The 12,143-nt window shown below is 37.6% G+C and overlaps 1 protein-coding gene across 1 annotated transcript in view; it reads left to right on the top strand.

Annotated features, from left to right (window-relative positions):
• The window catches only part of ELP4 (elongator acetyltransferase complex subunit 4), a 140,194-nt gene that overhangs the window by 35,838 nt on the left and 92,213 nt on the right, over window positions 1-12,143 (top strand). The window contains exons 5-6 of the mRNA XM_021536708.3: window positions 3,196-3,335; window positions 9,573-9,657. Of these exons, the coding sequence (XP_021392383.1) occupies window positions 3,196-3,335; window positions 9,573-9,657 (225 nt within the window). The remainder of the gene's footprint in view (window positions 1-3,195; window positions 3,336-9,572; window positions 9,658-12,143) is intronic.

The following is a 12,143-nucleotide window of genomic DNA, read 5'->3' as shown; positions in this document are numbered from 1 at the left end:
TTTGATTGTGATTCCTTTAAATGTTCCTTTACTGGTAAAAACCAATGTCAAGTAAAATTCCAGGGCATGTGTTCCAAACTGATTGAGTTAATATGCCAATAAGCATTTTCAAAAACTACTGTCAAATAGTTTCAACTGCGAAACAGAAAAATTAACTTTTCTTTTAGCTAGAACTGTAAACATGATAGCAGAAACTCTTCTATCCATTATCTGGCTAAATACAGAGATGGAATGCTGAGTGAAAGATGTCTCTGTGGTTTTTTGATGATTGATTTGTTTACTGTTTCTGAGTAATGATAGATTTTTGATTGGTAGTTCAGATATTCCCTTTGCATTTATTTGACCCTGGTTAGACTAGCCAGGTACCTCGTTTTGTTCTTAAGCATGGTTTTTACATTATTGCCCTTCACAGCTGCCACAGTTTCTCTCTACATATTGCACATATTTTGCATAACAAAAAAATAGAAAATTTATAAGAAATCTTTCAGAGTTAAAGACCTTTTTATGCTTGCTGTGCCTTTGCCAGTTTGTTACTTACATCTGTATCAGAGGTGAATTTAATTTAAACTTTTGAGTATATGGAGAGCCTGTTTTGCAATGCAAGACAGTGTGGTTTTTCCTTTTTTTTTTTTTTTTTTTGAATGAACTGCTTATGTTCTTGGGGCAATATATAAACTGTCACAGCATGAAATCAATTTTCTGCCTTGGTTCATCCTAAATCTGAGATTTCTAGCACATTAGTATTGCAATTAGAAACATTAACAGCAGACGGTCACGTAAAAGCACGCTCTGCTCGCTGACAACTTAGTGTATTTCTCCTTGTGCAAAACAGGAATCCAGGAAAGAGCTGGCCTGAGCCTCCAGCCTGCTCAGATTGGTGCCTTAAGGATCTGGGACAGAGGCTAGACAGAGTTAAGAGGAATAAAGTGGAGATTTATTGAAGAGCCTTCCAAGGCCACACCCTGGCAGTACCTGGAGTGCTCCAAGATGGAAGCAAAAGAGGGCTCGGTCAGGAGATCTCACATTTTTATAAGTTTTAGTCCATTTGCACACAGGAGCCAACTTTCCAATGAATAGCTTCAAATGATGAAGTTTCGTGCTCCTTGCTTGCTTGCTTGCTTGCCCTCCTCTTCTCACCTTGTTTATGCTTTGGGCCTGAAGTTTGAAGAGACTGTGCTTGAGTCTCCAGCTGGAATAGAATTGTCTTGTCTCCATCACCCTGTGAAAAGATCCTAGTAATAACTTAATATAAACTAAACGATAACTTTATATAAAGCTAAAAGCTTTCTATAATCAGAAAAACCATAACAGAAACCCTTACAACCCAAGATATCATTATCAGAGAGGGACGGTGAGTGTGCGCTGGGCGCCCTGCGCGCCCGCTCTGCTCTTTTCCATTATTCACGCTTCCTTGAGTCAGGTAGGCTTTCCATGAGCTCCCTGCTAAGCCTGGGAATGCAGGACACTGAGCCCTATTCAGGGCCCTCTGCCATGGACCCAGCTTTTATTGCTTTTATGGGGTTTTATTAGTGCCAAATCCCAGGCTCCACCCAGTTTGTAGGCGCTGTGCTCATTCTTTGGCAGCAAGAGAGGTTATCACCTACCTTAATCCGTGCAGCGGGGTGGATTAAGGACACCAATGTGCCTCAGGATTCTCAAAGAGGATCCTGGAAACTTCTTGTTTCTTCTTTTTTGCTGTCTTTACTAAACTCTATTGGGCCTCAGGAAGGATTTGCATCTGAAATAGGCAACCTGGAGCTTTTCTCAATGAAGACATCAGATCAAAGTTCAGTTAGTCAAGGCCTTTCTAAAACATTAAGGGGGCTTGGAAGTACACAATAAAAAGATGAGCTCTGGCAGAGATTGCAGTAAAAACATTCTGATCTGTAATCCGGATAAAGAATAGATTATAGGCCAAAGAACAGCCCCTGTTTAAATTGCTTTCAGAACCCTTGTTTTGAATAAAGTTACATTTTGCAATAAAAAACATTTAAATTTTGATAGAATGTTATGTTTTACTGAACTGCCTACTTTAAAAATCAGATACCAAGAAATTGGTACATAGATTTAGAGAATGTGCTTTTCTATTTTTTCTTTTTATAAAATTAGTTTGCCTCTAATGATTAGATACTCATAAGAAATTCCATGAGTTTTTTTAATTAAAAACAAATTACTTCTTTTAGCTAAAAGTTTGGGTTTCATTGGTTATTCCAGGAAAATATTGCCTTCTTGTTAACTATTGATATTCTCTGGTAACTGACCCTGCCTAACAGCTATGAATCAAATAAAAAATTTCAAAATATCTGCCCTAAATAAAATCATTTTAATTAATCTTAACAGTTTAATACATTTTTGGTAAAATACTATCTACTTAAATATTTTATGGTATAACAGTCTCAGGGGGTGGGCTAAACCAGGACAGGGTGGTTAACTTTACATGTATATTTCAAATAATGTTGCAGGTTCTGTTCTGAATTCCATTAATGTGGAACAAACATATGCATTTATTTCCTCTATTTATTAGTACAGCATGTTCAAAATGTATCATTCCTGCCCAGGTATATGTTAAATTTGGTTTATGATGTTTTATATACCAAAATAAAGCTCTGATGAAAAGGTATATTCATTACAGCAAATCATAGTTATGGTGTGTAATGCTTAACCTACTATTTATTCAATTTTCAATGAATTAAAAATAATTTTAAACTATTTCCTATTTTTCTATTAAAATCACTTCTCTGAAGATGCCATGGTTTGTTTTTTTTCACTGATCATAAATAAAGAGAAACATTTTCCAAGTCAGCTGAAATTATTTCTGTAGAACCATGTAATTGTCAGAGACTGAAAAATCAGAGGTGGAACACATGATATTCTGCTGATTTCAGAGATCTGGCCTTTGCATATTTGTGATCATCTCTCTAGAACTTGTGCAAAAATACATTCTTTTAATTATCTGACTGCACTTTGGTCCTGCAGCTTGGAATAGTAAAGGTTGAACTCTGTGCGTAAGATTCACATTCAGGTATGACAATGAGGGAATGAAAGCTTAGTAGTAAATATTATCATGTTTTTCTACCTGAAGCTTTTATTTAGGCTGAATGGAGGAAAAAACCAGAGGTTGGAAGTGCATTGCTAGTTAATTACTTTCTTTTGACTGATAATAGTTTAAGATTGTAATCAGTATTGTTCCTACAGGTCAGCCCAACAACGCATACAAAGTTTGGCCATTATTATGATATTTCTAAGAAAATGTCTCCAGAGCTGTGTCAGTCTGTAAAATTGCACAGTTTTTACCTCCATGAAGAATTGCCTTTCGAGCCTAAAATGAAAACATGGTAAGTTTTGACACCATGGTCCTATTGTGTTTGGATTTTGAATGCATATTGGCAGGAAAGGATATTTTTGGGTCTGCACTTGCTGTGGTGATGAAAGTAGGGTCAGGAGCAGTTTGGCCGTGGCTGCCTCTCAGTGCCACCTGCCTGGTGGGGCACAGAGACAGCTCAGAGCTCTGCTCCCAGCTGGGGGAGTGTTGGAGTTTTGACTGCTGAGAATTTCAGACTTTCTGTGCTGACAGGCACTGAGCCCCAGGAGAACTCTGCATTGACCTGAGGCCGTGGAGAAGCTTCCAAAATTGATTGATAGAACTGAGATTGTGGGTGTGGAGTTTGAATAGAGGTGCATAACATTACAGGTTGGGAAACTTAAGAGTGTGGAGTTTTGGAATATAGTAATAGATATAAAGCAAGATGAAGGTTTTAGGGCAGTGGCTGGTCCTTCTTCACCTTCTCCTTCTCTATGGGTTTGGGTGGTTTTGTGCAATTAGACAAAAAAGTCCACATTGCAGGCACAGGTAGTTGGTTATTGGGTTAAAAGTAACAGGTGTCATTTCTTAATTGGATAGTTTAGCCTTAAAAGACCTTGTAACAAGAGATAGTTAGCCATTTTGTGCCTTGTTAGTGAAGAACTCCAGAACTCACGGCTGTGAGATGTAACATGGGACAAGAAATAATAAACACCTGAGTCTGAACATGAACTATCCTCTTGAGTGCCTTCAATCCTGAACTCAACAGAGGAAGGAGGTAACTGAAAACCAGCAGGGTGGGGAGCAGGATGGCAGTGACAATCAAGGCAGACATTACTAGGACAGCCTAGCTGCATGTTGAGCCCAGCCCTGCTGCCAGAGCTGTTTCTGTCTGGCTGAGAATCCTCCCTGAGCACCGTGCCCCAGCAGCTCGGAGATGGGCTTGTCAGGTGGCTATCAGCCTTAAAAGGATGCCTTCAGTTTTCAGGGCTTAGGAGACAGGCCATCCTTGACCTACATAGCTTAGAGTGCTAGATCAGATTAGTTGATGATGTGCTTTTACTTCTTACGTCCTACAGCTTCACCTAAGGAAAATGCAATATACTGTGAATAAAATTACAATCACTAATTACGTCTTACAAAACATTTCCTATTCAAACTCTTCTGAGAATGAATAACTTATTATGTTTATGTCTGTCAGTAGTGAATTAAGGAAGACTGAGAGAAAATGAGTGACAGTAGCAAAGACTCATCTTGGCCTGTAGTCACACATCCATTGTATCTTCCTTGGAGACACTTCAAGTCAAGTCAAACATCAAGGAGGGACCAGCAATTTCTTTGTCCAGCCTAGTCACTGAATTTATATAATAGTATAATTTATGTAACTTATATAATACCTGGCTTTATAGATCCCAGTGTATAGGGCCAGCTCCTGCGGGCAGTGTGGGATTCATTGGGAGTGATTTCCACTGCAATGCACTCATATAAAACCTCAGATTTATGAAAGTGCAGTATGAACCACCTGTCTGAGAGCTGTAGCAAAGGAAAAGCCAAGTCTCTCTCTAATTTGTTCTGTGTCACATGATCAAATGTCCCTGCTTTGTGAAATAAATTCTCGTGATAGTATAAAAAAACTCCCAATTTTAGGACAAAGCAGAGAACTTCTTTCTATAGTAAATATTTGAACCAACTTTGTTTAGATGTTAATGCTATCATTTCTAATTTTTAGTAGCAAACCAATAGAGGATGGACACAAAAATATCTGACAGGTTGCACGTGTTGTTACAGTTACTGAGCAATTTAACTCACTTTCTCTTCTCTAGCTAATAAGAATGTTGTGACTCATCTACTAACTATATGGCTGTCAAGTATTAGTTCATTTTACATTAAAATCAAATTAACTCATCAGCATAGCATACGGAATGGACTCTATGCATTTGATTTTATAAGTCTTGTTTAATGCTGATGTTGTCCTTGTGTGCTAGCCTGATAAAAGCGCATCATTCTTACTATATGGGTTCCACTTTTTTTTTTAGTTTAACAGAAAGATTTATGTAATTTTCTTGGCAAATTGGTAGAGCACAGAGTGATGAGGTAAGGAATATGATCAGAAAAAGCTGGGCTTTGGAATATTTATCTCCTTTTCCTCTCCCTGCCATCTCAACAAGGATCTCCTTCGAGAGGCCTCTCCCAAGGAAATGAAGGAATTGTGGTGTTTGGAGTAAAGGCAGGTACCAAAGTAACAGCCAGCCACCATCCCAAACATTATCATGCAGTCTAAAAACTATATGATATATGACAGGGAGGAATAAAGCCACATAAGGCCACACTGGGAATAGCAAACTCTTAGAAATCTGTGGGAAATGCAGAGTTGTGTAAGTCTTTCTTTACAGTAGATCATTTGTCTTCTAACTTTGGTTATTGTCATTTCTGACCACAAACACAGTTGGTTTTGGTTACCTTTTTTAAAAAGTTTGAACTAGGTCAGTGTTAAGACAAGGTGGGAAGGAAGAATTTTTAAATATTACAGTCCCTGATATAAAGCTTGAAAGGAAGAATGGAAGTTCTTAGAAAATTGAAGCAGAGTTAAAAGCAGACATGCAGAGGGTGTAACTCTGTCTTCTGCAGTCATGGGCTGCAGTAAATTGTAGTGGTAAAAATACAGTCAGGAAACATGGAGATGTTTTTCTAATGATTTGCACAAGAAGTTGCCTTGCAGTCATGAGTTAGGAGTATTGTAGAATCTCCATCACTAAAAATTCCTAAGGACAAGCTAAGTAAACCTCTGTGAGACTAATTGAGGTCCTTTTCATCCCTGTATTTGTGATTCTTTAATTCACATTAGTCATGATGTCTAAATTAAATCCAAAAACTAAATCCATGTTATTTCACCTGTTCCTCGCTGAGTGAACTGTCTGTGTAATTGTAGCTAATGTCTTTTCTAAGATCATTTCAGAGTTTCCCTTGCAGGATCAGAGACATAGGGACTTTATGTAGGCCAGAAACTCTTGGCCCTCTTGAGACATGATGTATATTTATATGTATGTCCCTCTCTAGCTATCCACACAAGCACTTAGTTTCTTTATGGACTTGGAAAGAAAGGTGATTTTTTTTTTTTTTGACTGATTAGATAAAAACTGACCTTTTCTTTGCAATTAAAAATGAGTTTTGGAGGTTATCAACATCCTTTGTTCAACTTAGAGTTTGGATCAGTGTTCCTTTTCTTTCCTGTGTTTTCACATGTGTGTGTGTATCTGGTTTTTGATAGGGGGGGGCAATTACCCTGTAAACTGGCACCTGCCAGACAGTGTAGGTATAACATTTTATAGCCATGTTTGCTCTCCTTCCTGCAGCTCTGGGACCTGATGGCTGAATTAGACCCCAGGGTTCCCTTGGGATAATCACTCAAGGTGGATGGAAGTTCATTTCCCCATGATAAAAATTCATTGAAGACAGGCTGCAAAGCCAGTGCTCCTAAAGGCAGCAGCAAATAGGCCTGGGTGTTTGGTGCAGAAGAAGGCACAAACCTTCTCTGTCTTGTCTCACTTTTGTGTTGGGAAGGGCAGTTGTGTCCTGGTGCCAGTGCTGGGCCCAGGCTTGCAGGGATGTGTGGCTGACAGCAGCTGTTCTGCAGTGGTTGTTGCCAGGATATTCTGGTGTCCTGGTGGCTGCACTGCTGGAGCTGACACCCAGCAGGAAGGCAGGAATATCCTCTCTGGTGGCTCTGTGCACTGCAGGCAACACTGATTTTCTATCTCTGTTTTCAGTCCTCTTCTTCAGGACAATTACCAAACAAGGAGGTTTGATAATCAAAAGAAACAAAATAAATAGGTTGTAGTTTTTCAGTAATACCTGTGAATCTTACCTTAGGAAAGTATGTGCTTTTGAAAAAGGAATACATTTATCTAGAGACTAGATTTACCAATAAACTTAGATAAGACAGGTTTGACTGTCTTGCCTAATGGAGTCTCCTTTTCCATAACAAGGCTATTTGTCATACCCTTGATAACCCAACCTTTGTTAACTGCTTGGAAACTATCAGCAGAGAAGTCAGAGCCTTTGTTGTAACCAGGATACCTTCTTGCCAGCTCTTGCTTTATCCATCACTAAAGTGCTAAACAAAAAAAAAGAGTAAAGAAGGAATTGTTTATACCCTTTATCAACATCAAGTTGTGTTTAGCAACAAAACCAAAAATAGACTAGAAATTGGAAAATAAGAAATCTTATTTCCTTCCCTAAATATTGTGACAAATATGGCCAGAAGGGTAATGCAACTAGCTTTTATAAACAGTGTTTCTACAATATTCTTTATGTTCTTATTTACATAAGATGGGTCAAAATCAAAGAAACCATGAATATTTTAGAAAGAGGTAGAAGAGCACCTATTTTGACATTTTAAAAAATCTACACATATTACTTTGTTTTTAAAAATTATTTATTTGCTGCAAATCTCTTTCTGGTAGATTAATTGAAGTTCTATTTTATTTCTTTGTTTTAATTTTGGGACCCCTTAATCCTGCTAGTGCTTTGGTTATTTTATTCTTTTATCCACTAACTTTTAAAAAACAAGTGAGTAATGAATCAGAAATCAACAAATATTTTGATTGCAATATATTCTCTGGCAAAATAAAATATTATCTGTTGTGATAATGCAAAGTCACAGAGAGAATTTTGGCTACTGTGGGGGGCTAAAGTTCACCCTGTAAACTGACAGCTGCCACAGTCTGTAGGTAGAACAGGGAAAGTAATGGACTTCAGAAGTTCAACTTGCTTTTTTTATATAGCAAGGCAGACTTTATGCATGAAATATCAGGTTGTGATCATATACTGCCAGTTAATTTTCAGTTCTGACTTTCATAAAGGATATTAAATGATTAAAGTGTATCAGTTTAATCAGTAGCTTCTAAGGTACTAAATCTGAAACAAAAATAGGGTTTAATTTGGAAACTCTGCTTTGTGTTCATATCAAAGAAAGGTAATCTCCTAATGTTTTTTGCCATTGATTGTTTCAAAACTCAAATTTATTAGGACCACATGACTTTTTTCATTGTAGATATTTATAATTCAAGTATATTTGAGGGTTGGGGTTGTGTGGATACTGTTTTCTTAAAGGAAACACGCATTTTTGCGATGAAGCAGTGGAGCGGAAGACAGATCATTGCAATTCTTACATGCTTGTCAGAAAAGTTGAATTTTCTTCTCTGCCAAGAGATGAAAACAAGTTTATTTGGGTTTTTTTCATCAGTAAAAATGCATTTGGATAACAGTCTAGGCTCTTAGTAAAGTAATGGGAATAATATTAACGATAATATTTCATTAATATTTGGGCCAGGTGGTCTCTCAAGTGCCTTCCAACCTGAGCTGTTACCAGACCAGGCACAAAATTATGGAGCAAACAAGGCAAAATTTTTAGCGGTAAAACTTTCAAAATAACCTGTCATATTTCCCAAGAAGTACAGCAAGAGTTTGAATCCTCAACCTTTGATGGTAGTTAGTTAGACTGGAAGAAAATGTCAAAGCCAGAAAAGATAAAGAGCTTAATCTGCAGTGAGGAACCTGCATCAGGTCCAGACATCCAACCCAGTGTGGTCCATGGGATTTAAGAAAACAATTTCTCTTTTAAAAATGAGAACCTGATTTGCTCTTTGGAAGTAAAGAGCTTCTAAGTCTGACAAGATGATTTGTTGAACTTTCATTTTGTGTTAAGTCTGCTTAAATCCATTTTTAGCCATTGGTTTGCTTTTGTTTGTTTTCTGAGTGTTATATTTTCTAAACAATACACAGAATAAATGCCACCTCACAATTTTGCTGTCATGCAAATAAAGCTGTGAAATGTATGAAAATTTTCATAGAAAGTCAGCTCTGTTCATCAGGGCATTGATTAGGTATACTTGGAATAACAACTGGGTAGATGTCTATCAGTTACAGAAGATTAGTACCAGGCTGGAATGGTTTCAACTCTAAGTTGATACCTTAAATCATTAATCTTCTAGATGTGAGCCTGACATAATTAAGTTATCTTAATCCCTAGAGATTTTAGCTTTCACTAAATGTCTGAGCACTGAACTAGTTAATATGAAGTAATCACAACTGCTTATAATGTCAACTTTATTCAAAGAGTTTGGGTTTGTTTTTCTTCTTCTCTGACACCTTTTCTGTGTGACACTTGCACTGAAAGCTGCATCTGTTCATATTTACTTTTTATACAGCTGTTAGAGACATACAGGAGAATATTAAAACATGTGACTAAAATATTTCTGCTTACCAACAGGAATATGAACAGTGGTTATGCAAGGCTGCTTCAGTCCATTCAGAGGATCATTTCCCAGGAAGGCTTTGATGGCTCTGATCCCCAGGTACTGAAGATCCTCACACTCCTCTTTAAGCCTGTAACTCTTCCTGCTTTTCTTGCACAAGGTCTTGGACAAGTTATTAAGGAACAAATAGTTTCTAAGCACTGCTGAAGTAAACAAGCGAAAAAAAAATTGTGTTGGTCATGTCTTAAAGGGTTTTTTTTGAGTTTTTATCTGTCAGATATATGCAGAGAAAGAAATGTAAGACAGCATTAGTAAAATGCATTTTCTGTGAAATTAGCTAATAAATGGATGGCCAAATATAATGTAAATAAGCAAAAAACATTTTCACCTACAATATTTGTTTTTCTAATTATTGCTTTACCATAATCTGTTAGAGGTTCTTGAGGTTAAACATTTACCCCTAAACTTTCAAGGGGTTTTTTTTGTTGTTTTAGCTGGTGCGAATTCTTTAATTGATTAATTATGTGGTGAGCATTGAAAGAAGTAAAGTAATAATTTTATATTTTTCAATTTGGTATTTCAATTTGCAAATCAAAACAGCTTATTAGCTTTCCAAAAATTTCTGTACTCCTCATAGAACTTAATGTGGGTAATCAAAAACACTTTAAATGCAGCAACATAGGCTGAAAGACCTTTTCTAATCAGAGCAGTGCCCTGTAAGCTATTCTGTGATATTCAGTAATGTGGCAGTCCTTTGGAGCTGATTGTAATAATATAATAAATTGTATATATTGATGCTCAATTGAAAGGTAATTATTGCTGTACAATAGAAATGCTACTGCAGTAGAAGTCAATTACCATGGACTCCGGAGAGCCTGAAATGATTTACTCCAAGTCCAATATCTCAAGAATATTTTAGGAATCATTTTTGCAGGGAGGCGATGCAGGACAGGATGTTTTCCTGTCTGCCAGCGTGCTTTAGGAACGTTACCTGCGCCAAGCCCCCGTGTGTAAATGTCGGTGCTTGTGCTCAGCCGAGATGTCTGGGAGGGTTTTGCCTTCCCTCGGTGGCAGTGCCAGCCTGGAGAAGGCCATTGGTCCCTGCCAGGCCCCTCTCCCCGCGGTAGCCATGGCAACAGGGATGTGTGTCATCCCCCTGTGCTGCGCGGGGATGCTCCTCCTGCCTCAGAGCCCTGGGTGACACAAACACCCTGCCAGCCTCCAGCCAGCCAGCAGCCTCCTGCCCAAGACATCAGCCTCTTATTGCTGCTTTTTTTTTATACATGCACGTAGAGCAAAGAAAAATGAAAGCTTTTCAGAGCCAGCACTTGGGTGGTTTTTTGCTGGCAAAAAATAAACACCACTAATCATTATTTTCTCTGCTTTTTGTCAGTTAGTTTCAAAATGTAAAACAAAACCAGATCTTTATCTGAGATGAATCTAACAGTGTATGTTTGCTCAATAATATATATAAGTTTCAAAGGTGAAGCTTTAAAAGTTAGTTTTCAGGCCAATTTATTGATCTACAAAGCCATTAGCACTATGTAGTTCTTTCTGTTTCAAGGGAGGTAAGGCATATGATTTCCTGGAGTGGTTTCTATTTCTTTCTTTCAGTATTCCACTTTACCCCTTGCATCATCTTTCTTTGCACACTCAAATTTTGTACATTTAGAAGCCTTGTATACTACACACTTCTTAAAAATGTGTCCAGACTTGAATGTAGCAGTGGCCCAGAACACACCTTGGATCTTTTGTTTGCCAGATCTCTGAGCAATTCTCTGTTATTTCATTTACTGAGCCCCCAGAAGTGCCTTTTAAGTAGGCAGGTGTGAAGATTGTAAGGAGCAGCCTGTATGTTCTGGACCTGTGTGTAATTGCCATATATAATCATAAAAGCTTCTGAGAAGTTTGTGCATGTACCCCCCCACCTCCTCCCCACCCCAAAACAATCCTCCACCTGACTGGTAAAATTTTGAGATATTTTTGGCTGCTTTCACGTCAGTATGCCAATGATACTTAGATTTACTCCTTTATTTGAAGGAAGCTGAGCAGAATGTAACTCACCCCAGCTAAGAGATGGTTTGACACAATTGGGAAAATAAGTGAAAACCACCATTAGAGGTTTGGTGGACCTTTGATGAAATGCTCCAGCATCTCTAGCACTAGTGCAGTTTGTTAACATTAGGTAATAGTTAATAATTAGTTAATATTTGGAAAATCAGGGTTTGAATTACCTAGAAGCTACAAATACAAGCATCATGTTTACAGCCTTTCTAAAACCTCCCAGAAGCTCTGCTGCTGATCTTTAAGTGGGAATCCTTTATAAATTGATCATGGTATTAAGTTATATAGAATAGTACCTCTTTATTTCAGAGTATTTTTGGGTTTGCATATTTGACATCAGAGCTTTAATAGGCGACTCTTTCCTTAACATTCATTTTGTGTACTTTGGAGGTTTCAGGATAATTGTGGACGGGATTTTTTTTTTTTTTGCTGGCTTCAAGTTGTGTTTTCTGAGTTCTTCATAATCAGAATTTGCTGCCAAATCAAACACTGTTACAAAAATTACATGAAAAAAAATTTTA

Source organism: Lonchura striata, chromosome 6 (assembly GCF_046129695.1).
Source record: "Lonchura striata isolate bLonStr1 chromosome 6, bLonStr1.mat, whole genome shotgun sequence".
Classification (NCBI taxonomy): Eukaryota; Metazoa; Chordata; class Aves; order Passeriformes; family Estrildidae; genus Lonchura; species Lonchura striata.
The sequence above is the reverse complement of the archived record's forward strand: the minus strand, read 5'-3'. Positions and strand labels throughout refer to the sequence as shown.